Source organism: Camponotus vicinus, unplaced genomic scaffold (genome assembly GCF_025532165.1).
Source record: "Camponotus vicinus isolate PSW18456_S1 unplaced genomic scaffold, iyCamVici1.0 SCAF_5, whole genome shotgun sequence".
Lineage (NCBI taxonomy): Eukaryota > Metazoa > Arthropoda > Insecta > Hymenoptera > Formicidae > Camponotus > Camponotus vicinus.
This window is the reverse complement of record NW_028141977.1, coordinates 20,569,369-20,594,059: the sequence shown is the minus strand read 5'-3', so window position 1 is coordinate 20,594,059 and position 24,691 is coordinate 20,569,369. Positions and strand designations below refer to the sequence as shown.

General features: G+C 33.8%; 2 protein-coding genes across 5 annotated transcripts; one reads left to right on the top strand and one right to left on the bottom strand.

Annotated features, from left to right (window-relative positions):
- The first annotated feature begins 1,677 nt into the window (after positions 1-1,677).
- Positions 1,678-21,907, top strand: Exn (Ephexin). 4 transcript variants are annotated; one of them, XM_083098971.1, is made up of 17 exons: positions 2,946-3,070; positions 3,239-3,326; positions 3,443-3,586; positions 3,664-4,005; positions 5,662-6,772; positions 7,629-7,969; positions 8,701-9,239; positions 10,057-10,208; positions 17,366-17,905; positions 18,496-18,596; positions 19,002-19,113; positions 19,192-19,543; positions 19,693-19,806; positions 19,967-20,128; positions 20,213-20,407; positions 20,638-20,954; positions 21,359-21,907. In XM_083098971.1, the coding sequence occupies exons 4-17, from the start codon at positions 3,772-3,774 to the stop codon at positions 21,574-21,576; spliced, it is 4,488 nt and encodes a 1,495-aa protein (XP_082955097.1). In that variant the 5' UTR covers positions 2,946-3,070; positions 3,239-3,326; positions 3,443-3,586; positions 3,664-3,771; the 3' UTR covers positions 21,577-21,907. The 4 variants fall into 4 exon arrangements, with proteins under 4 accessions (XP_082955096.1, XP_082955097.1, XP_082955098.1 ...); XM_083098970.1 differs by lacking the exons at positions 2,946-3,070; positions 3,239-3,326; positions 3,443-3,586 and adding an exon at positions 1,678-2,176; XM_083098972.1 differs by lacking the exons at positions 3,239-3,326; positions 3,443-3,586.
- Positions 21,885-24,353, bottom strand: LOC145971388 (transmembrane emp24 domain-containing protein 1). The gene is made up of 4 exons (XM_083098993.1): positions 23,849-24,353; positions 23,195-23,391; positions 23,025-23,091; positions 21,885-22,929 (listed from the first exon to the last, which is right to left on the bottom strand). The coding sequence occupies exons 1-4, from the start codon at positions 24,164-24,166 to the stop codon at positions 22,699-22,701; spliced, it is 813 nt and encodes a 270-aa protein (XP_082955119.1). The 5' UTR covers positions 24,167-24,353; the 3' UTR covers positions 21,885-22,698.
- Between the last annotated feature and the right edge of the window lie 338 nt (positions 24,354-24,691).

Below are 24,691 nucleotides of genomic sequence, written 5' to 3'. Positions count from 1 at the left end.
ATCACAATATTTTGCATCAATGCGATTAAATTGTAGCGATAATTAGATATCATGTTTCCAGAATTGTGCTTCAATCTAACATTGCACAATTCGTTTTCCACGTTATCTATTTAATTACCTAACTTTGAATAATTTATATGAATGGTTAACTTTAGAATTAAAATTTTTACAATATTTATATTAAAATGTTGCGGTAAGCACACAATACGCAAAGGTATGTCACGTTGCGTACATGAGAGAAGTTTGATTATGAAAACTCGCTGAGGAAACAAAACGGAGAAATCCGTGAAGAAAGAATGCGGAATAACACTGCTAAACTTTCAAAGATGTTGAACACGTTGTTATATATAATTTCCTTGTGTCTTATTATAAAATGATACATTATTATAAAATCGATATAAGTTTGAAATAACTATTAAAACATAGAGGAATATATTTTTAAAAAAATCTAGATATTCTCAAAGATTGCATTTGCGCAAATATACATATTTATTGAATGCCTATTGAATATTCAATAAATATATTTATTATAAATATATATAATTAGATATATTCAATAAATAAACATATATTTAGATATTTAAAAGAGAATTTATATTTTTTATAACATATGTATATAATGTAATGTATGGTTATTCATTTATGCAAGCAATCAAATAATATGTTTTAATATCAAATTATGATATATTATATAGATACAAAATCAATAAAAGCTAAAAATTTCAAACATAAATCTGTATAAATGGCAATATAAGGGATTTTATTGATATTTTTATCGAGAATTATTAATCGATACCAACAAAAGTGTGCGTAAAGGTGATAGATTAAAATAGTTTCAGTTTTCAAATAGAAAAAAAATTCGACTTATCTTATCTAATTAAGTACATTGATTTTTTCTCTCTAGTAGTAAAGTATTACTTAAACAGTAGAAAACATGCATATATAAATGTGTTTTATACATGAATTGAACAAGAAAATAAAAAACTCAATTGCTATCAGTAAAAATAGCGCGCATAATTTTCATAAACATTCTTTGACATGTAAATATTTTATAGAAAACACTCTTGACCACAAATCGTTATCATTAATAATACAGAAAGATAATCGAATAAAAACAAAAAAGTTGTAACACAAACTACATTTTGAAGCATAAATATAATTAGAATTTTAATATATTCGTCTGGTATAATATGCGATTATATTTTGCGATCATAATGATACTATTAACAATAATATTATACAATGCTATTTAATAATAATATTAATAAATGTAATATTATTAAAATCTTAATAATAATATTATTAATATTATTAATATTAATATTATCTAAATCTAACATTATTAAAATAATATTATTATTAAAGCAACGTATATTTCAAAGAAAAATAATGGAAAGAAAATCTTGGTACTTTTTCTTAATTTCTACTCACTATTGTATCATACTTAGATTACATTAATCCTTTCTTCTCAAAACTTTGCAATTAACTTGAAAAGCAACATAATTAATAAATCACTGTAAGGATAAATCTATTAAAAAAATGTAATAAATTGATAATTCGCGCTACGGCCCTGGGAGGCGAGTCTCGCCGAGGATTGCCGAGCGATGCCGACGATCTTCGGAGTCGGCTGCGCTACGCGAGTTGCGTCGTCTGCGTGCGCGAATGCGCAGCGAAGCGCTCCGAAAATCCGGCGCGAGCGTGATTTGTCGCCGCTCGCGCGCGCCGCGCGATCGCTCGATCATCGCCGGTGATCGATCATTAGCGGCATCGCGTTGCGTCAGTGTCAGTCTGTCAGTGCGCTTCGCGCCGCGTGATCGTGCGTTTCGCACTCTGCCGTCGTCGTCGTCGTCGTCGCGAGCGTCGTCGCACGTGCGATGCCACCGGAGTGCGCGGGATACGAATACGCACTTACGAGCCTTTACTTCGGTCGCGCCCACGAGGCGATCTCGCCAAAGTGTCAAGGGAGTCTCGAGCGGGAGATCAAGCGGAACGGGTCGATCTTTTCGCGAAGCTAGAAGCTTTGCGCGACGTTACGTGACCGACGAGTTGAAAAACAACAAGGCTGTAATCCGTCTTTGCTATATGTGTATCTGACAGCTTCGTACGTTATGTTTCGTCGACGAGCTCGACTTCGCGACTGCGATATTAACGCTTCGTGATTTTGAGGCAGAATCGAGTAGGTATTTTATATCTATGATTACATGAGAAATGTAACAATTTCTTATGTATAAAAATATCTTATATTTGAAGGTATTTGATGTATATCGTTTAATTTTTTGAGATAATACCTGCAAAGTTTTTAATGGATATGAATTTACATTAATCTCTCTGACATAATTTCATATTTAAAAATTATCAACTGGTATCAATGTAATTGTTAGTAACTTTTGTATTTATTTATTTATCATGATATATGCGAATAATTGACAATTATTATAAAATTTTTGAATCATATACAAAATATGTAATAATTACAAAATTTAAAAGAAATATTATTATTATATATTATATATTTGTGTTTATTGGAATCTTATTATATTATCATAATTAGATTAGGTTACGTTTTAATTAACCTACTTAATCGATAAAAACAGAAATTGATTTCACGACTAATCACACACAAGCTAAAGTAAATAAATTTAACAATTCTAAACTAAACTATTGTGACAGTACAAAGTATGTTCGATCAATTAAAGGTAATTAATATATTTAATTCGCCGAGAAATTAAATCGAAAAAGCAGAAATTAATTTATTATTGAGAGAAAATTTTACATTTAACCTAAATTTATTTAATGGATCGATAAAAATCAACGGCTTTTTACCAGGCAATTATAATGAAAAGCTAATAATAATGTTCAAAATAAGGATAGTTATATCGACTATTAAATCTCAAAATAACAAAGACAAATAGCACAATTTTTACTTCTTATTTTCTTGTTTTCTTTTTATTACATGGCATTTATGACACAGCAACGGAAACTGCGATAGGCTTATCTGCGATTGTTCGTCCATTTGATTCGTAATTTCATATCTCAGGAAAATAAATAATTAGACAGATTATGCGAAAATGTAAATATATTTGACATATTCTATTTTTACGAAAAGTCATATTATAATATATATAAAGTACACATTCATCGCATAATTAAATAATAATCCATATATATCCATTGTAATTACGTAACAAATTAATATAATTCCCAATACATTGCAATTGACGCTCATATGCACGCCCAGTATTCGTGATAAGGACATTAAAACCTCTTATCGGCGTTTTCGTGGAAAACGTTTGAAATTGTGGTTCTATCAATCTTCTTCATATCAGGTTACGATCGACGATGATTTTAGCATTTTTATCAAATTGTGCTTCAAATTGAACGTACACAAATTGGTGATATTTATTATGAATGTAATAATATAAAGCCCCTACGTTCGATTTAGAGACTTTACGTCTAATCGATCAAGAACATGTGCAAAATAAGGAAGAAACGTTGTAGGAGATATATAATTTTTAATAAAGTGACAATTCTTATAAAAAGATAATCTTTTTATATTAAAATTGTGGATATGGGAAAAACGAATAATGTAATAATAAGAATATCATATAGAATAAAAACGTGAAAAATAGCATGATATTGTAAAATTTTTCTTGAAAATTACAGATTTTAAACACAAAGACAATAAACAAAAACATAAAATAATAATATGTGAAATGCTCGCGACTTGAGTGAATCATAGATGATTGGACCATAAAAAAGGAGCCCTTCGACATGAGCCCTTCGCCTACGGCCAATCGGAGCTTCCTGCACGGGACTGGCAAGAATGCCTTGATCCCCGACAAAGTCGTTTACGCCACACTCGACAGCTTAGCTCTGAAGCGAACGAGATTGCCTCTACAGTTGCTTCCCGTGGAGAGTGATAATGTTGCGGACAAGACGGAAAATTTAGACAAAGAAAAGCGACTCGTCAATGGAAAGACTTTGCCCAAACGATCAACTTATGAGGTACGTCGAAAATACCACATGTTTAATTTTTGCAATATGTATCTTGAAATATGGATGAACATAGATCTTATTCACAAAAGAAACTTGACTCTAATTTGAATCTAATTCTGTATCTTAAAAAAATTTGAAATTTACGGGATAGTTTAATTCCATCCATTATATTATTGTAAATATATTATAATTAATTATTGTGAGTTGGAATTACATTATCCCATAAATTTCAAATTTTTCTAAGATTTATTATATTATATTAATATTTTTTTTTAAGAAGAATTATATATTAATATTTAAGAATAATTAGATTGTCAAATTTCTTTTTTCATAGAATGTGTGATATGTAAATATATTTAGAATATATTTACAAATATCACATATTCTATGAAATTTAATATAAACATTTACTTTTTGTTTCAAGAAGTAATTTTAGACGCAACAGTTCTTTAAATCTCTATAATCAATTTCATTTTAGAGATTTTTTTAGTAATTATTAAGAAGATATAAAAAAATTAGACAAGAATTATTGTTATTTATACAATTTGCACAATAGAATCTCATTCGAACAAAAAGTGAGTCTATCAAAATTGTTGAAGATAAGGCAGAGACTCCAGTTATTTTCGTATATAAACCGGATGTATATTAAAAATAAAAGTTTACGTGACTCCCTGCGAGAGACGAGTAAGATGTCTCTTACGTGCGTAAGTCGGGATACGGATATGCGAGCAAAAGGATGCTAATAGTCGGAGGAGTGGCTCGTTAGTATCTCTAGCTTACCATTGGATAAGAATCGCCAAGAGTTAACGGAGTAGCACTCGATGTTTATCATGTGTATTATCAAGATACCGTTATATCAAGAAGCACAGATTGCCAAAAATTTAACGGGTGAAACTTTTCCGAAGCGATATCAAGCGCCTTTTATTGCACGATACTGCTTTATTGCGGGACAACTACGATTTCCTCGTATCATTGACATTCCATCGGATCAAGAATGCGAGTGACGGGGTAAAACGACCGACTTATAGTCGATACATGTGTCGGCTTCCATAAAATTGCGAAATTCTACCTTAGTCACGACCAATAATCGTGCCTTATAAAAATATTACATTGGTTTGTTTTCATTATTTTTCAGTCTTTATAAATTTTACAGTACCTTTTATTATGTTTCCCATTCCCATTTCCTAGATACACGTTTCTACGGGAAAAAATGTTTTGCTGACTTTAATCAAACTACCAATCAAAATTATGTATGTTTCTTTTTTATAGAATACAATGGTTTTACATTAATTAGTAAAAAAGAATTTGCATTTTAAGAATGAATTTTCAGCGTGTTCTATGATTTCTAAATCTCTTTCTCTCTCTCTCTTTCTCCATACAAACGATATTCCCATAATAATATGATTTACACGAATATTCATTTGCAATATAATTGGCCATTGTTTAAAAAGAGTCAATCAGAAAGCTATCTCTATTTTATAGATAAGCATTGTATATTACAACATACATATTTAAAGCTACATAGTAGCATGATTGTCAAACAAAAGAATGAAAAATACTAGACTGTTGCGAGAATTTTTCTCTACTCGTAAAAAACTTTCTCTCTTATAACATCTGCGGCGACCGATTCAATTAGTCATTTAATTACACCCGTTTCGTTGTTAGGTGAAATCCGGGGCGAGTCATCAATGGAAAAGTTACTCCAAGTACGAGGCCTTCTCTTTGAAGTCGGAGAACCAGTCGACATCTTGTACCACCAGAATATCAGATTCCGGTACCAAATGCAATATCGAGAATATTCCCAAAGAGGAAATTCAGACGCGAACAAATGCGACAGAAGCTGAGACGACCATAGAAAGTTTACCCTCTATAAATCCAGTTGCAAAAAGAGAATCTTGCATTCAAGACTATCGAAGCGACAATAACGATGATTTAAAATATCCGCAGATTGAACGAAAGAATTCTCACGTGTACGTCAGGATCACTGAAAGTCAGGGCGAGAAAGAAGAATGCGATGTCGAAGAAAAAGATTCCAATTCATCCAGCGATTACGAAAAGATGGATATAATAGATTCCAAAGTATCTACATTTGACGGGACATCTAAAATCGATCCTGCATTATCAGATAAGACAATTCTCGAGCCCCTAACACATATTTACAAAATCGAGAAAAATATCCCAGTTGCTTCTGAGATAGTCGCAAAGTCACAGTCTGTAAATGATCTGACGACCAGAGAGATTATGTACGGAAATCCTTTGGAATATTTGAAGCAGGACGCGGAATCAACCACGAGTGACGAGGACGATAATGCGTCGTCGCGACACAAAAAAAAGAAGAGACGTTTTACCAGAAACGTGCTGTACTATGTACCGCGGCATTTGGTAAAGCAGCCGAAGAAAAAGAAGAAATCGAAGAAAAAGTATACTCTGAGCAGCTCGCTGAGTTCGCTGCAAATGACGAAGACTCAAAGCACCTGCGCCGGGACCAGGAGGGAGGAACTGAAGGGCATGATCATCTCGTCGCCCACGAACTTCGTCCATGTGGCGTCCGCCACGAATCCCAGCCTGGTTCATGACACCGTCGGGTCCAGCTTGGAACAGGTTGTGATTACTCATCAGCAGATATGCGCGTCTTTGCCTCTACTGATGGGAAAGGATGAGCGACGTAAGTCCGAGAACGAGAACACTGAACGGCTCAAGGTTGTCACAGGAATGTCTCCCGACGTGATTTCCAAGCAATCCGAAGAAAACCAATTGGCTGTCGAAAGTGTCGCAGGTACGAGATGTTGGATTTCTTTGTCGAGCTTGATAATGTTGAAAGAATTTATGCAAATGTCTTGCACAAGTGCGGCCTGATTTGCGCGATTTACCTTTGCGTATCTTTGAATCTATACAATGAATATACATCGAGTTGGGTAATTAAAAGCGTTGAATAAACAAGAAATATAATAATATTTTTTAGTAATAAAATTGTAATATATAGTTATTTTAAAAATCTTCAAATTATTGAAACATTATAGAGTAATTAAAAATAGTTATCATGAATGTCTTATTTTATAATAATTTATTGCATTGCCCTAGTTTTTATTAGTTTTCAAAGAGTACTAGCTACTTTTTAAATCTAGATATCGTTTGATAGTTATATAATATGTTTTCACTTTATATATTTTGTATTACATAAAATATCTATTATATATATACGTATATTTTATAGAGAGAGAAGCTTTCGCGATAAAATGTCATTTTGTGGGAAAACAAAAAAATTTTATATGTATATAATAATTATTTATATGTATACAATACTTATTTTCTTATAATTTATTATTTATTGTATTTCTTATAATTATTTTCTTATAATTGATCATAATTTCAATTTAAAAATATTATTTTAATTGCATCTTTTATCAAGTGATATCGATTAAATTATGTTATGTATTTTTTCTCTTGGAAACATACGCACATAATACATAAAAGAACGATAAAATTTACTTAAAAAATAGCATATTTTTTTTCAAAATAGTCATATAAGTGGTACGAGCAGGTACTATCTCTCTGTCCACACAATATGTATTTCCGGCATCCAGCGATATCTTGTTTGAAATAAAGTCTTAACGAGACAAATTCTCTTGCAGATAAGAGCGATCGAATCAACTATGCCGAGATAAAGAGCGACTTTTCAAGGGACTTGCAGGCGGCGAAAGTTTTGGAGCCCAGCCAGGAGATGGTGAAAACAACGATTGAAAATCAGGCCGATTCGCCAGAAGGTGAAACGTATGAACCTGTCTGCGAGTCTTCTCCTCAGGAGCCGCCGCGGGCCAACTGTAGCTTTCTGTGGAGCAATCACTGCGCCAAGACTTTTCCGGATAAGCGCGACGCATCCGCTATGCTATGCCATGCCTTGAAGGAAAACGATGAAGGCGTCGACAGCGAAGGATACGACGATGTCGGACCGTCTAACTTCGTCGCTCAAGCGGTACGAATTATGCACTACGATTCCGTTATCATGAACCTCGATGGAATGGAATCTACGTGCTAATGTAATTTGTGCAGATAGCGAAGCGATATGAATATGTTATTTGATAACTAAATGATAGTTTCAACTTGGGAAAGTCCGGTTAAAAATTACATTGAAAAAGAATAATAAGAATATTTATTTTGTTAGACACAGAGTAATTAACGGAAATTATTTATACTTATCATGCAAAATTGCCATATTCGATGAAACTTAAAATCGAGTAAATGCGTATATAAATAAATCTAAAAGTTAGTTAAAAAATTTTATCGTTGATTAAAAACAAATTTTGTCGAAAAAGAAGACATTATATTTAATCTCCTTAATTCTCGTATTGATTTTCAAGCAAAAGAAATATTTGCGCAAATTGATGCACGGATTTAAGTAACCGCGTGCATTCTGATTGCTAAATGCAATTTCGCGCATTAAATTGGCAACCGTCAGCAAAAGTGAAATGGAATGTCGAATAATCGATTCGTGCGTTGCATGATACTAAATTAGAGACGGAAATGCGGCATCACGAATGATGCGTAATTTAATTCGTTTCTCCTCAAATTTCGCTTCGAAAATCATAACCGTACACGTATTATGTTTCGCAACAAAAATTGACGATGTCGATCGCTGCGACAGGTGCGACAATTATTTGCTTCTTTAAATTACAAAAGAATGTAAGGCAATAAATCTCTTATCAGGTGTCCGATTACGACGACGTGGGTCCCCCGATGGCTCGCTTCGAGGTGGAAGAAATCAGCGCCGCTGATGCTAAAGATTGCGACGAGATTTACGACGATGTGATGCCGCCTAGCTTCAACCAGGACGGTTTAACAGTCATCGACGAGAGCGATTATCTGATTCCGGAGGTCGATGAGGAAGGAGTATCGAGTAGGAAGCCACTCGTGGAATTACGAGCGACGTGCAAGGATCGCGCGGCAAAGGTGCCGCAGTGTTTTGCTCCGACAACCGGGAACGATCGGTATTTCACGTCGACGAACAATGAATATTCCAGCGTAGACTGTGAGAGTCATCTGAGCGAGGAGGAGCGGGACGAGCTGGGTGTGTATGACGACGTCGGCCTGCCGCCAGGTGAGGAACGTGTCAATAGCCTTTACGCCGGCTCCACACCCGGCTCTGTCTTAGGATTGACCTCGTTGAACGGCAAAGAATCCGAGTGGGAGGACCTGGAAGAAGTCTCGAGTGCCTCGCGATGTCCTTGTCAAACCAATGATCCATGGTAAGCATGGAAATGGGAAGAATAATAATGAGAGAATTTGCTATGTTTGCGAACTTCAAAATGGAAACAAAGACATATCGAGATACGTTTTAACCTTTTTGATTCAAGATAAAGAACAAATATTCCTAAAGAAATAACAAGAAAGGATAAAATAAATACTAATAATTGCAATATTCGATTTAAAGATTCGCTGTTTCAATAAGACAAGTGCAAAGTGTTAACACATAAGTGTTTAAATTTGCGTTATATTGTAAATATGAAAAATGGAGCATGTTTTGAAAAACTTTATCTAACAAGAAGTAATACGCAAGTATTGTTAGCGTGAATTGGCATTCGTTCGCGCGCGCGCGAAAAAGAGATAAGACTTGTTTAAAAACTAAACATTTTTCTCTACAACTTCATTATAGCGATAACGAAGTAGAATCGAAAACAGCGTGGCTAATTGTCTTCGCTTCGTCGGAAGAATGATTAATCATTATTATTAGACCCATAAGGTTAATATATACAATGAAGTGTTTCGAAAACATATACGGACATCGTTGATTGTCAGATATAGCGCGACGCGATTAAAAACGACGTCAGTGTATTAATATCACATCATTACGTTATCACTGCATTCCGCTTGAGAATGAACAAGTCATTAATTCACGCTCAATACAATGCTATTATACCTTAGATAATTATAGCGCTGACGCGAAGATGAGACAAATTGAAAATATTTTGTTGATAAAAGAAATTTTATATAATCATACATCTCTATAAATTGGTATGCGTGAAATTATATTTTATTATAATAAATTTATAAAATTATTTGTAGCGGAAAGGGTACCGAGGGGCAAAGTGTATGGAGCAAGAAGAAACTCGCTCAGCGATGGTCGCGAAATGTCAGGAGACAGCGATCCAGGAGATCTCGCAGAAATATCAAAGCTACCGTGCCAACGAGGACGACTCTCGATACCGCAGTTGACGGTGAGTACTACCTAAGAGGAAATTTTACTATTAGGTAACGCTCGCCATATGTTGCGTGTGTGCAGGTAACGTAATGTCGCTAAGAATATACTTGAATGTCCCTCCTTGAAGGATTCCCGCTATAATCACCGGCATTTCACAAATATCGCGTGTACGTTCGCATATATATGTACGTGACTTGCGTCGGTGTAAAATTTTCGCGTGAGACTGGTTCCACAAAATCACCACAATGTGCTTTCCGCTTACGCAATACACGCGCGCACTTATACGTAAATGAAAGCTTGCCACAAAAATCTCGATACGTGGCATAATTTAACTTTTCCATAAAAATACTTTATTAATAATAAGTTAATAATTCTTGCATTTTAATAACATATGTAAAATTGTGTGTCTAATATGTAAAAAATTGTGTACTTTTTGGAATTTTAAACTATGTATATACGATTCCTCGATCATTATCTATTTATAATTTTTTCTAAGAACATGCTGTCTGCTGGCAGTCTGATGTTAGATGACAAAAATAACCGTGCTATCGTGAGATGAAAGAATATTAGAGATAGCTATAGTGATATAGCTATATCATCAATATCGATATCTATAAGTGTACAGATTACGCACAGATTCGTCACGAAATTATCCAATGACTTTCCACCGTTGAGTGGCTCTAACTGTTTCGACAGTACTTTCGACATCGCTCAATGATGTAGTCTGCGTAAGCAACACGTCGCACGTGACAGGATTTGCACAAGCATTTTGCCATTCGACCGTAACACGTATTTCGTTAACAGCAAAAAAAGCATTATATCCGTAAACATTCAAATAAAAGATAAGGCGCTCTATTATCAAGATGATTATGCAAAAATTACTAATATACTCCTGGACAAAATTAACGCATAATTTTTTTTTCACTTTTTCTTTAAAATTTTTCGTTAAAATTTAAATATCAGCTTTTAAAGAAAAAGTGAAAAAAATTATACGTTAATTCTGTCCAGAAGTATATGTATATATTCATGGATTGCTTACCATGAAACTATTAATACCTCAGAATTTTTAAATTCTTAATTATTGGAATTTTAATAATAATACTTAATTAATAAATATAAGAAGTCTATTAATAAATTAGAAAGATGGATAGCGCTATAAATTTTAAAAAATCCTATTGTGTATCCTAAAAATATGAGAATACATGTATAAGTGACAAACATAATCATCTCTCTATTCGAAAGTAAAATAGTGTAACAATCCTCTTTTCAAGATCCCATATCGAGAATATACACGTGGCATATTACAAATTGATGAGTGTAGATCGAACATGAGAATTTCACTTTCTGAGAAACACGGCAGATCCATAATTATATCCGAGAAAGTCTCGATGACGATACTGATTTTCCAATAACGCGAGACGTTGATCGAAACGGCTGTCACGTCTTCGGGATTCCCATCGCCTGCGAATTGGCACCGTCCGGGAATTAATATGCCAGAACTGATTTCATTCCGAACGATTATTACCCCAGTCGTTTATTTTAAGAGTGTACTTACATACGTGCAGCATTTCAAGAGTGTCACGGCCGCGAGTCTGCGGTTTTGCGAAGTAAGCAAGCTGTACGGATTACTGAATCCGCAATCGTGTCTGTTCGCAACATCATACCCGAAGGACAGTGGGCGGGTGTAATTGACTCGACGTACATAGCACGGTATCGCCTTTATAATATAATTGAAAGACAAGGCCGCGCGAGGTCGAGGTGCCGCGACAAAGTCTATTCTCCATTAATTCCGAGTTCCGCTGCACATCGCCACGTGATCGGAATGTCAATGCAATCGCGTACGCGCATTTAAGACGTGAGAATGAGTCCGTCGACAATAATTTTTATAATTTACAAGTTTCAATTATCTTACGAAAGCTAAAATTATCGGGAAGAGTTTTTATAAAAATTAGAGAAATAGTATTATATTATATTTTTTCCTATGTCTATTTTAATTAAAGATGGATGCTTTCGAGAGATTTTTTATTTTGAAACTTAAGAATTAAATTTCACACAGAATTAATACTTATCAATAATTTTCAATTCTTTTTAATTCATTTATTTTATACAAAATAATTATTTGCCAATATCAAATATAATTATTTTCAGCTTTTTTTTAAGAAAATAATATTATCAATCAATCTATCATAATATTTAATCAATTATTTAAGAAAAGAATAATATTAATAACATTTTTTAAAAAAGAGAATAATTTTATTGCAATTTCTATAAATTATTTAGTATATTTTTATTTATCGTCGAACTTATATATATTTATATGATATAATTCGTATGAATAATTATTTCTGGATTAAAAAAATAATTATCGACATACTCAATATCCATATCCCAATTAACATACTAAAATTATACTAAAAATTGATATTATATATCGAAGATTCGATTTACTTGAATCCTTGGAATAAAAATGCCGCGTCAAACGACAACGACGTCTAATTTCGCGACTCGTACGACGCATTGTACCGTGCTATCAGTAAGGATGATCACATAGTATCCAGGTAAAAGTTACTTGTTTGCACATGCGTTTTCCTGCGACAGCCGATCACGTAATGCGTACACATATGTGTGCCTTTTTTCTTTTTCATCCGCACATGCAACTACCACACATGGATCCACCATTCGATAGACAAGAATGTTGCAGTCCATTCTAATACTAAGCTAAGCAAAATACGCAATTATACTCTATTCGCGAGAGATAAATGCCACATGTGCGAGGTACATTGTTGAATAAAGAATACGCGGGAATTGAAAACCGGCTCAACATGTGCAAGATACGACTGATACGATTGAGTTGGAAGTTTGCCATAAAATCGAAATTTATGTCAAGATCATTCGATTCATTCATTTAAATATAATATCGAAATAAGCTAATGATAATAATAAATATAACAAGTATTATTGTGATTCATGCTTAGCACCGTAGCAAGAAACTGAGAAAACGGTTTCTGCATCGAATGTCCCGTTTTATGGAAAAGCGTTTTGCACGGTCATTCGCCTCGAATATGTATCAACGATCGACTTGAATACAAGCTCACTACACGCTCGATGCACATGATAATGAAAATCTTTCAATTGCCTTCAATAGCCATTAACTGTAGAATGAAAGAAAATATTTAATACATTTGCTTCTTAGATGATTAATCTTATATTATTCTTCATATAATCGATAAAAGTGAAGAAAATTTGTATAAACACATTTTGTTTTTTACAAACTGTGATTTTTGCAAAACGATTTCTGCATCAAGTCCTAGTAATTGTTGAATTGCAGACAATTGGAGATTTAAGAAGAGTATCATGTTCCTAAAAAATATTTCTAAAAATTTTTCCCTCGATTTTTATTCGATTCAAATACAGGGTGACCCATTTTAACTTAGGCAGCCAAATAACTCGAAAAATAAGCAAGATAGAGAAAAATGTTTTAGACAAAAGTTGTATGGTTTCGAGGGGGCCATAAGATGGTATCATTGGTTTGACCTTGAAGAGTCATTTGAAGGTCACGTGAAGGTCACTTCAATTTTTTTAAATGGAACATCCTATATATTTTTGTACATTCTTGTAGCTCATCTCGAGAGCTTTCCAAAACACTATAATTAAGTACATTTTCGTTAAGTACTTTTTGAGTTATGAGGCTTGAAATAATTTCTTAATTTTACATAAACCGTAAAATATCTTGTAAAATATTCATTTTTCGATTACCTTACCTTAATAGTTTTATGTACAAAATAATGAGAGGAATCAATTGGTGTAAAGAAAACACATAGTTGTTTCGAAGAAAAAATATGTAATTTGCAATTAACAATTCCATATTTTTTCTTAAAAACAACTATGTGTTTTCTTTACACCAATTGATTCCTCTCATTATTTTGTACATAAAAGTATTAAGGTAAGATAATCGAAAAATGAATATTTTACAAGATATTTTACGGTTTATGTAAAATTAAGAAATTATTTCAAGCATCATAACTCAAAAAGTACTTAACGGAAAGGTACTTAATTATAGTGTTTTGGAAAGCTCTCGAAATAAGCTACAAGAATGTACAAAAATATATAGGGTATTCCATTTAAAAAAATTGAAGTGACCTTCACGTGACCTTCAAATGACTCTTCAAGGTCAAACCAATGATACCATCTTATGGCCCCCTCGAAACCATACAACTTTTGTCTAAAACATTTTTCTCTATCTTGCTTATTTTTCGAGTTATTTGGCTGCCTAAGTTAAAATGGGTCACCCTGTATATATGACAATAGAATTATAAAGATAATTTCGTTCTGCTAAGATATCTATAGCACCAAAGATAACATAAAAAGAATATTTTTCTTGATAATAAACACATCATCTACATCACAAACATTGTACTCGACTTAAATTTTATTTTCGACAAACAATCGCAGTTTTCTTATGTTTTTGAGTCACATGTATATCTATCGATTATACGTGCAATACTTGAGAAAATACCGAAAGAAAATATTGAACAATTTAAATACCATGTGTTGCAATAAAAAAATAGTCTCTAGGACAAATTTAACGAAAAGTGACGCTTCTTCAAAATTTCCCAAAACTAAAAATTCGGAGATTTAAATCGTCGACGCGTACTCTGGTGTTTACGCCTCCATCGTGTGGAAGCCACCTTAAAAAGATCGTGTGAGGATCCCTTAAGAAATCAGCGCGCGAGGTGAAAGCGCCAATTGCGCGCTCTCATTGTCAGTCACGGCCGAGCCGCGGGTTGTATCGTATGGTGTGTTTCTGCCTCGCGATCTCTCGCTAGCTCTCGGCTAGATTGCTCTTCTCTAAGAACAAGCTTCCCGCGTGTTTCATCGCGTACGCCGAGAGTGTGTCGCGACGCCGAGTCCTCGCGTCTCGCAATCTTGCATGCGCATCGACGAGATGTGGCAATGAGAGAGACGCTGAAGACCCGACGACCTAATACCCAAGGTAAGAAGACGAAGAGGGCCCGCCGCGTCACGCTTGCCCGCGCGCGCCGAACGTCAAATTTCAGGGGAACGGGTCTGGAGAACAATGGTAGCCACAGAATCTCCCTCGCGAATATCCTTCGCTCGTCGACGAGTCGAACATCCGCTAATTGCTCTGCGTTGATTTTGCGAGATCACTCCCGGATTTGAATAATTAGCATGTCATTAACTCCGTTATGCTTACGCTTATGACAGTTTTGTTGCATTCCTTCATGAATATGATGAAGATTGTACGTTTTTTAATTTTATCTTTGTGCTACTTTCCGATCGTGGGTCTTTAATTTCTTTAAAAATTCGAGTACACGAGTTTCTTTTTAATTCACATCAAGATTCGCATCAAGTATTCTTTTATTTTACCAGGTCGAATTGATACAAGTTACGTAGATCTTGGGGAAGCGGCTCGAGAGAGTTTCTACTTTCCTCGGTAATGAGAATCGAAAAGAATCCGACAAAAATGCTCTCGTAACATACTCTCCTTCTCCTGTCGGAAAAACCAGCTCGAATTCACATTCAATTCGTCGTCATTCATGACGCGAGAATGTCAATTTATCTATGATCTCCGAATCTCGCGTTGAATAATATTTTGTGCAGCTGCGAGAGAGCTGCGTTTGACGACGATTGTCGCGTGACAGTTATATAAAACCGTCCACCACTGACATTAACGCGATGTGACAGTCGCGAAAGTCGTCGCGGATGGAAATTCCGACGAAAAAAAGAAAGAGAGAGAGAGAGAGAAAGAATCCGGAATCGCGCGGAGATTTCGCCATCCATGGCCATATTCGAGACTCACCTCGCTTGTACCTGTCTCTCCCCCTCCTGCCTCCTGGTCCAGCGTCCAACGCGCGCGTGGGCATGTGTGCACTTTTCTGAATCCCGCTCGGATCTGACCCTGAACCGGATGATTTCAAGTGGCCGTCAGTCTGGGCGGCGGCTCGATACTTCTCATCGGCGAGCCGGACGAGATCACCGGAGGATGGAGATCAGCGAGCCGAAACGACCATCTCCAGCCGCAGCGGACCCAGGGCTTGGTGCAGCTGCGCGTCGTCAATTTCGACGAAGACATGGACGTCCAGGAAACGTCGTGTTACGTGCACGAAGGTCCGCGTGTGGTATTTTAGAGCACTCGTGGAAATACGATTTTCGATTTCATTCGGAAAAATTATTTATTATGGAATCTTAATTGATATTTATCGATTGCGATGTATCTCCAAATTATGGAACTCGAGAGAATACTCTCTGTATAATATTATGTTCCCTTTATCCGTGAATGTGTCATTTTAAATTCGAGATGTATAAATTCATACATCGATGGATATAGCTATAATTTTAAAATATATATTGTCTACTTCTTAGAAAAACATGAAAAGGATTTCTTTCTCTCAGGGATTTCTTTCGTACCTGGAGAAATTGAGGAATTTTCGTGGGACTTTGTGGGACTCCAAGAATTTTAAAATTTCTTTTTAATAATTTTTATATTATAATCAGCAATTTGCCAATAGTCCAAGTTATAAATCATTAAATATAATATTTAAATATTAAATATATTTATTAAATATAAAAGATAGATATATATAATAAATATATATCTATCTTTTTGTTTATATATCTTAATAAAATATTGAATATACAGTGTATATTCTTTTTATTATAAATTTTAATGATAAAGAAATGAAAATGTTATGTAAGTGAAAAATGATTATTTTACGAAAGTTATATTCAGTTTTTTCAGTTTGTAAAGCTAACACTTGAAATTTAAATAGTGTTTTCCTTCATAAAAGTGAAAAGGATTAGAAAATGCATATAATAAAAAGTTTATTTTAGAAAGTTGTATGAAAAAATCTTTAAAATATTCTTTTCTTATCTGGAATTTTAAACAACAATATCCAACAATATGAAACAATACGAAAAATATATAAAAATATATAATAAACAATATGAAAAATCAGTTAATTTTCAAGGAAATTTGTTACAAGATTTGAGTAGGCATCTTATTCTGGGGAAAGATTGTTTCTCCTCGATTGTATAAAAAATTTTGCGTCTAAAAGTAAAAAAAGAATTTGTGCTAATTCCTGACGTAACTCAATTATCTTTACGTAACTTGATAATTTATCAATTTCTCTGATTGGATTTTCTGTTTATCAGACAGCGTTTCCGATGACAGCACGTACGAGAGCCTGTATTCCTGCCAGCCGGATGATTTTAGCAGTGATTCGGAAGCGGAAACGAGCGATACGCGACAATCGCGTCACGATGTGTCCAACGATTGCGTAATCAACACTTATCTGGAATGTCCTACGAGACCGACTCCACCACCGCCAAGGGAGGCCAGTTTAACACAGACCTTGGGCAAGCGAATAAAGATGTTGCGCAGGACCTGGAGCATCACGAAAGGCAGCCTTGGCAGGATAAGGCGGCGAACGTCCATAGACGAGTCCGGCTTTGATGACAAGGAATCCGGCAACGAGCATCACGATACTGGAAAATACTTCAACTTTCGTTTGAGGCATTTCCGAAAGAGCATCACTAGCCCGTCGACTTTCTATCTAGACGAGAATAATAAAAATGACAACGTTTACGATGCTCGCAATAACAACAATGGAACTGTCAAGGAGGCTATTTACACCAACAGTCAGTATATGGGAAGCGGCAGCGACCATTCCTCAAAGACTCCAAGTGACATCGGTAAGAGTCATTTTCTCAAGCTGTCGTTTATTTTTTTCTCTCTTATAATTTTTATAACGAAACGTAATGATAATGACATTGAATTCTGCAAAATGACAAATATACTATAATTAATATATTATAATTAATACTAAAATAAATAATTAAATATCTCGAAAGCAAAAATACACAATCATGTGAACATTAGTTGGAGGAGATTCTGGCAGTAATAACAATAAGTATAAAATGATTTAACGCATAATATTTTTAAATAGTAACAAATTAAAAATTGCGAATATTATTGCGAGAGAAAATGAATTTGATGAGTGCATCTTCGAGAGCGACCCGATTTTACCAAGTAAAGACTAAATTCAGAGGTTCTCATGGGTTAAATATACATCAGGTTTTTACCGCATTTTTCAGAATATTCCCATACTTAAGAATGATGTTCGTACATCGACGCATAAAAAGCGTACACTTTCACCAGACTAATGATACTTGTTCTTAATTAATGTACGCGCGCCGATTCACGTATACTCGATTTATTTGTCGCTTGTTTTTGCGCATGAGAATCAGCCAGTATTGACAAAATTTTATTACTCCTGTTTCAGATCATTATAGTGTGCTCGCCGATCAGGAACCTCTCTATCAGTTTTACGCGGCTGCAGTGGCTCGTGTTGCTTTCGAATCGGACTCCGAGGGCTATGAAGAGGTAATTTTTGGATATTTATTACATTTGAAATAGATAAAACATCTCTAAATATATTATTTGTGTATGTGTATGTGTGTATGTACATTTAATTTAATATATATTATATAATATATAGAAATTCTTTTTCTAACAAATCTCTTTTTCTTCATGAGTTGCAATTCTTCTGAAAATAATAAAAGCTTTAATTTCTTTTTTCTAACGTTTAACTACTTTTTTAATTTTATACAACTTGTTAATAATATCTATAATATTTTTAATTTTATCTTAAATCTTTTAAATGTAGTACTACTTAAAATTACTTCATAAATATATCATATTTTATTTTACGACTTATAGATTTAAGGAATTAGGAAAAAATACTTTTATTTATGCATTATTATTGTATATATAATTTTTCATCCGTAGGTAGAAGACACGACCATGTGGAAGACAGAACCAGTCGCAGCGAATCTTGCTAGATCAGGACAAAGAACGCTCTGGTGTCATACTCCACAAGTAATACACAGTGGCCTTTTGCGTAAGTTAAAACTCCACCATATAAAAATATATTGAGGTAAAATATGAAAAAATACTTATAAAAAATTTAATAAATTAGAGAAATTAACAACGGAGGAAAAGAAGATTCAAGAGGCAAAATTCGAGATCTTGACCTCCGAAGCATCGTATTTAAATTCCCTTCGGGTCCTAGAAAACGAGTTCCTCAGTAATCATACATTAATGAACGAAGTCCTGACGCCGATCGAGAGACAGAAGTTGTTTGGCGGGGTGTCGAGCGTGCTATCGACATCGCAAACGTTCTTAGCTGAACTGGAAGCTATATGGAGGGAAGATCCGATGCTGTCGGGTTTATCGGAGGTCTTACTTAAACACGCTGAAAAATGTCAGGCTGTATATGTGGCCTATTGTTCGAATCAAGTCAGCATAGACACGACTCTAAAAGAACTCAAGTAAGATGATTATATAATTACTCTTTATATTTGTATATTTTGGGGGAAAATTTGTATAAAATGTATATACTATGTATAATTTTTATCAAGCTATTAACTAATAGATATATATTGCTTACGATGTAATTATATTATGTTCCTTCGTTTAGAGCTCGGAAAGGCGTAAAGTTCTTGGAGGCTGTCAAACGTATAGAAATGCGACCAGCGTGCCAAAATCTATCTCTACATTCCTTTCTAATGCTACCAATGCAACGTGTTACGAGGTATGTGTCAATCAATTATTTTATATACAACTAATTTTAAAAATTCAAATAATTTTGCTAAACTTGATCATTTAGTCGATTATATAAGTTTGATTATTGTTGTTTGCCGAAAGTTAATATCAAATTATTTACATTGTTTTTCATAAATAATTTTGCATAGATTACCCTTATTAGCTGACGCTATTGTTTCCAAATTATCGATTGGAAATTCGGATAGAGCGTGTTGGGAAAAAGTTTTATCAACCTTAAGCAACGTCGTTGCCGAATGCAACGAAGGTGCTCGAGCTGCCATTCAAGAAACCGAAATGGAAGCTTTAGCAAGGTAAAACTGTCTATAACTAATTAATTTATATATAGTCTTTTATATATTACGTAAAATAAATCATATGTATATATTTGATCGCAGAAAACTGGAATATTCGTCGAAAATTAAACCGATTACGCTAAGGGGCAAGCAGTTAGTTAGAAGCGGATCGGTCGTACAGTTGTCGATGAAGACTGACACCGAATACAAGCTCACATTCGGGAAGAAGTTTAATAAGACACCACTCTACCTTTTATTACTCACTGATTATCTTCTAGTCACGAAATTGAAGTCCAAGTAAGACAACGTCATTTACCATAATCACATTAATTTATCGATTAAAAGCATTCCTTAGGAAAAAAAAAACTATAAATAATATACAATTTTAAGGAAGAATTTCTTATGAAAAGATAATAATTAAAAATAAAAAATAAAAATAGAATAGGATATAAATATCTTATACGTTCTTTTTATTGAATAAATCTCAAACACAAGACAAATTTTATATAACATAAAATACTTTGCAGTGCTCATGATGAATGCTATACCGTCATAGACGCATGTAAAAGGAATCTTCTGGCTCTGGAGTCAGCTTCTGAAGAATCGCCGTTCGCTGGACGGAATGCTATGATATTAACTCTTCTGGAAAATCATTCCGGCCGTCATATAGAGTATGTCTTAACATGCGATAATAATACCGAAAGAGAACGATGGCTGGAAGCTGTCTCGCCGCCTAAACGTGGTTCAGTTGGCGAAACATTATATGAGTCCTGGGATTGTCCGCAAGTGATGGCCAAGTATCCGTATTCACCAAATCAACCAGACGAGTTGTCATTACAAGCAGGTTATATATATTGTATACTTCATATTCGTTTTGCATAAATAGTATATTTATTTAATATTTTTTTAGATAAAATATTGTAAAATATATGTGAGATAAAGATACGATGAAGATGTTATCAATAGAAGGAATAGTTTTAAATTTAGCAATAATTTTTTTTTAGTAAACATTTATTTCATTGTTCTTTTTTTTATTTTTCTACTTTTACATTAAAAATATGAATTAAATATGAATTAAATATGAATTAAATAGTTGTGAAATTGCTCGTATAATCGCAAAATCAAACAGCAAAATCGATTATTTTGATTATTTTTAGCAAACTTTGACTCTTTAGTATATGTCCAATAAAATGTTTTGTATATAATAAGCAAAATCTCGTGACCCTAAATAGAAGTAATGTTCTATAGGGGATGTGATAAATGTATTGAGGAAAATGGCAGATGGTTGGTACCATGGTGAAAAATTGTTGGATGGTGAACAAGGTTGGTTCCCGGCGAACTATACGAAGGAAGTCGCATCAGAACACGTGCGTGCGCGGAATCTGAAACAACGACACCGTCTGTTGGCACTCAGTAGCAGTGTGATACAACAAAGAAGAGCGAGACAGAACCAAGGGATTCATTGATGAAATGAAAACGAGAGCGCGAACCGCTCAGAGACATTGTGATATTGTCTATAAATTATTGACTGTTTATATTTATGTAATCACGCTATGACAGTATTTCATAATCAATAACCATGTGCCAATGTAATGTTATTCGTCGCCAAAGTGTGAGAAATATTTTTTAAAAATCTTTTACCATAATATATTCAAATTATAAAAAATTGACATAAAAATGATAGTATTTTACATATGTTGTATATATAGGCGTAAAAAAAAGAAGAGGATATTATAACAAATGTATATGTGTGTTTATTATTTTTTATACAAATACAATATAAATATATAAATCTCATATATTCCTTAAATGTCTTTAATATGATCATATGTGAGAATATCTGAAATTAAAAATAAGCAATGAATAAAAATCAATTGAAGATGGATATAAAATAGAACATGTGATTCTGTATAAATGCAAAATGTGTGAAATCTTATTTGATATAAGCAGTGCTTTGGATCAGTATATAAAAAAAATAGGAAAGAAAATATGTTGAATATAAAATATAATGTTGAGTGGAAAATATGTAGAGAGAGGGAATATTTATTATAAAAATTATCAAAAATAACATGTATTTAAGATTAATGAAAGTAGTATGTGATAAATTGATGGAAAAAATGCATAATTGTAAAATCTCATCAACAAATACTTTGTTACGTTTCTCAAAATTAAAAGTTTAGGTTCTCATTTGTTAAAAGTTAATTTTTGTCCAAATACATATCTCCATCTTACAAGAAATTTCTTATATTTTTTTGCACATTAATAAATTTTCGTATGTAATGAACTTTTTATATCTCTGTCATTTCTCCAAGGTAATCTCCAAGAGTAATCTCATATAAATATATATAACAGCATCAAAATGACATATAAATGTATCGATTGATGAAATATGCGTTATACTCATTAAATTCGAAACATTTATATGTATAATTACACTGTTTATAATTTTCTGTCTATAGATTTACAGATCTATGACTACAGATTTTTGTATATGTGAGCTTAATCAATCAGTACGATAGTCTTCATCTATCACAATAGAAATTGGACAATGCTCTTATCGAGCTAACAATTGTTGTAATTTACTAATGTTAAATGCGTGTTTTAGAATATCCAGATGGTTTTACATCGAATAGCTTCCTAACAAAATACAGTTGTATCATAGTCGTCAATGTGATGACGATTACTTGCGCGATTGACCACATCTGCACATAAGAATTATTATCCAATAGCAGATTTAAGTCTCTTTCTTCTCTACTTCTGCTCCAATGTTGAGTTTGCAGCATCTCATTAATGTTTTTCTCTACATGCACAATTGCATTCTGAAAGGAAGAAAATGTATATATAACATATAAAATATGTAAATCAAATTTATATATTATTTTTAATTGCAGAAAAATGTTTATAATATATGTACCGTAAAATTCTCGACAGAAAGATTCAATTTTTCCAATTCCTGAGTATATTGATGCCATTGATCATACCTAGTAATAGTTAATGATGATAAATCAATAAATAAAATGGCATTATATATTATTTTGCACAATGTAATTCTTTAAAATTAATCTTACATATTTTTTTTCTTACCTAATTACTGTGATGTATAAGTTTACTAGTTTTGCAGCAAATCTTGAAAACTGATTATCAATGCATACAGTATAGTAACCACCATTTATCGATTGATCTTGATAATCCCCATTGGGACGCCATTGATAAGGATAAACTATGTGTCCTTCTGGATTTCTCACTGCAAAACCAGCTTTTCCATCCCCACCGCGCAAGACCTACAATACAAACTGCTTGAAGTACAATTGATGAGTGTAAAATACTAATTGTCAATTATTTTCTTGTAACGCAATTCTTATTAAGTTTTATAAGAGATTCTCACAAAACGATTTATCAGATACAGCCAAAATTATGACTTTCCAGGCATTGTATGATAAAATCAATACATCCTGAAACCAAGCAAACACGTGTCACGGCACTGGATCATTGCGTTCGAGGGCAGATGATGGAAATAGAATTTCACGAGACGTGCACAAACTGTCAAAACGAGAACACGTGCTGCCGAGCATTTCGTACAGCGCTTTCTCGAGACGCGAAACATTTCGTGGCCCATTCGTGGCCAACCATATGGTTAGTCAAGTAAGTCGCGTTTTTACTCTCGATCTCGTTTTTTCAGCCAGATCAATCGATCGCAATTTTCGACGATGGGTATCTGACCGGTCAGTCAGTATATACCTGGAAACTGACGTAGAAAGTCGCTCCCGGGTTCACATATTGAGAATAGCAGTCTTCCTTGCCGGCGTCGATGTGCACCTTGTAATCCATCGCTACCGCGGGCAAGTTCTCATAAGAGAAGCTGTCGGTCTCGAAAGGCGCGATCAGGAGCAGAAACACGCCGAGTAGCACGAGCTGCATGTGGTGAGACATCGTTTGACAATTAGCATTACAATGAATGACGTTCATCGACCACGCATAACATCGCGAACGAGACCGCTGACCTACTGACAGATGGGCTCCATACGTGTACGTGTTGCTTTTTACCCCTACCGGCATCCGGCTGAACCTGGAGCGCAGTGTCTCTCAGCTGATTGTAAACTTTTAAATGGATCTCCTCTTTTTAGTTGCAGCTCCAACATTTTTTATATTTTTCTCTTCAACTCTTGGTTCTAGACCTATTTTATTTTGAATGCAGAAAGTGTAACCTAATGCAATTTCCTTGGAGAAGCAGACGGATAAGAGATTTGCCTAATTTGTTTCTTCTTCCTGCACTTTCGCATTTCAAAATCTTCTCTTCAATTTTCCCCTTTCTCTTTTCTTTTTATTACATGTATCTTTCTCTTTTCCAATATTTTGATTAGTTTGTGAAAACAAACAGGACGAAAACAAATTTACTCTTGCAAGATGATAACAATAATGTAATAAAAATATTTATACTTTTATATACATGTATTATGTGTATGCTATCAAAAGTTTCTTTGCTTTTTCTATCACATTATTTTTTTCATAAATTTAATTTCTTAGCTAACTTAGAAAATACTTGGATAATTGTATAATATTGGTGTACAACTTTGCTTCCGC

What these genes read in the sequence shown, in the direction of transcription:
- LOC145971388 (XM_083098993.1), bottom strand. Translation starts at nt 24,166, where the DNA reads ATGCCGGTAGGGGTAAAAAGCAACACGTACACGTATGGAGCCCATCTG. An exon ending in CTTTCTACGTCAGTTTCCAG is followed by an intron (nt 23,392 to 23,848) that starts GTATATACTGAC and finishes TTTGTATTGTAG; the next exon opens with GTCTTGCGCGGTGGGGATGG. An exon ending in TTTCTGTCGAGAATTTTACG is followed by an intron (nt 22,930 to 23,024) that starts GTACATATATTA and finishes TCTTCCTTTCAG; the next exon opens with AATGCAATTGTGCATGTAGA.
- Exn (XM_083098970.1), top strand. Translation starts at nt 3,772, where the DNA reads ATGAGCCCTTCGCCTACGGCCAATCGGAGCTTCCTGCACGGGACTGGC. An exon ending in ACTCCGAGGGCTATGAAGAG is followed by an intron (nt 18,597 to 19,001) that starts GTAATTTTTGGA and finishes TTTCATCCGTAG; the next exon opens with GTAGAAGACACGACCATGTG. An exon ending in AATACACAGTGGCCTTTTGC is followed by an intron (nt 19,114 to 19,191) that starts GTAAGTTAAAAC and finishes TTAATAAATTAG; the next exon opens with AGAAATTAACAACGGAGGAA.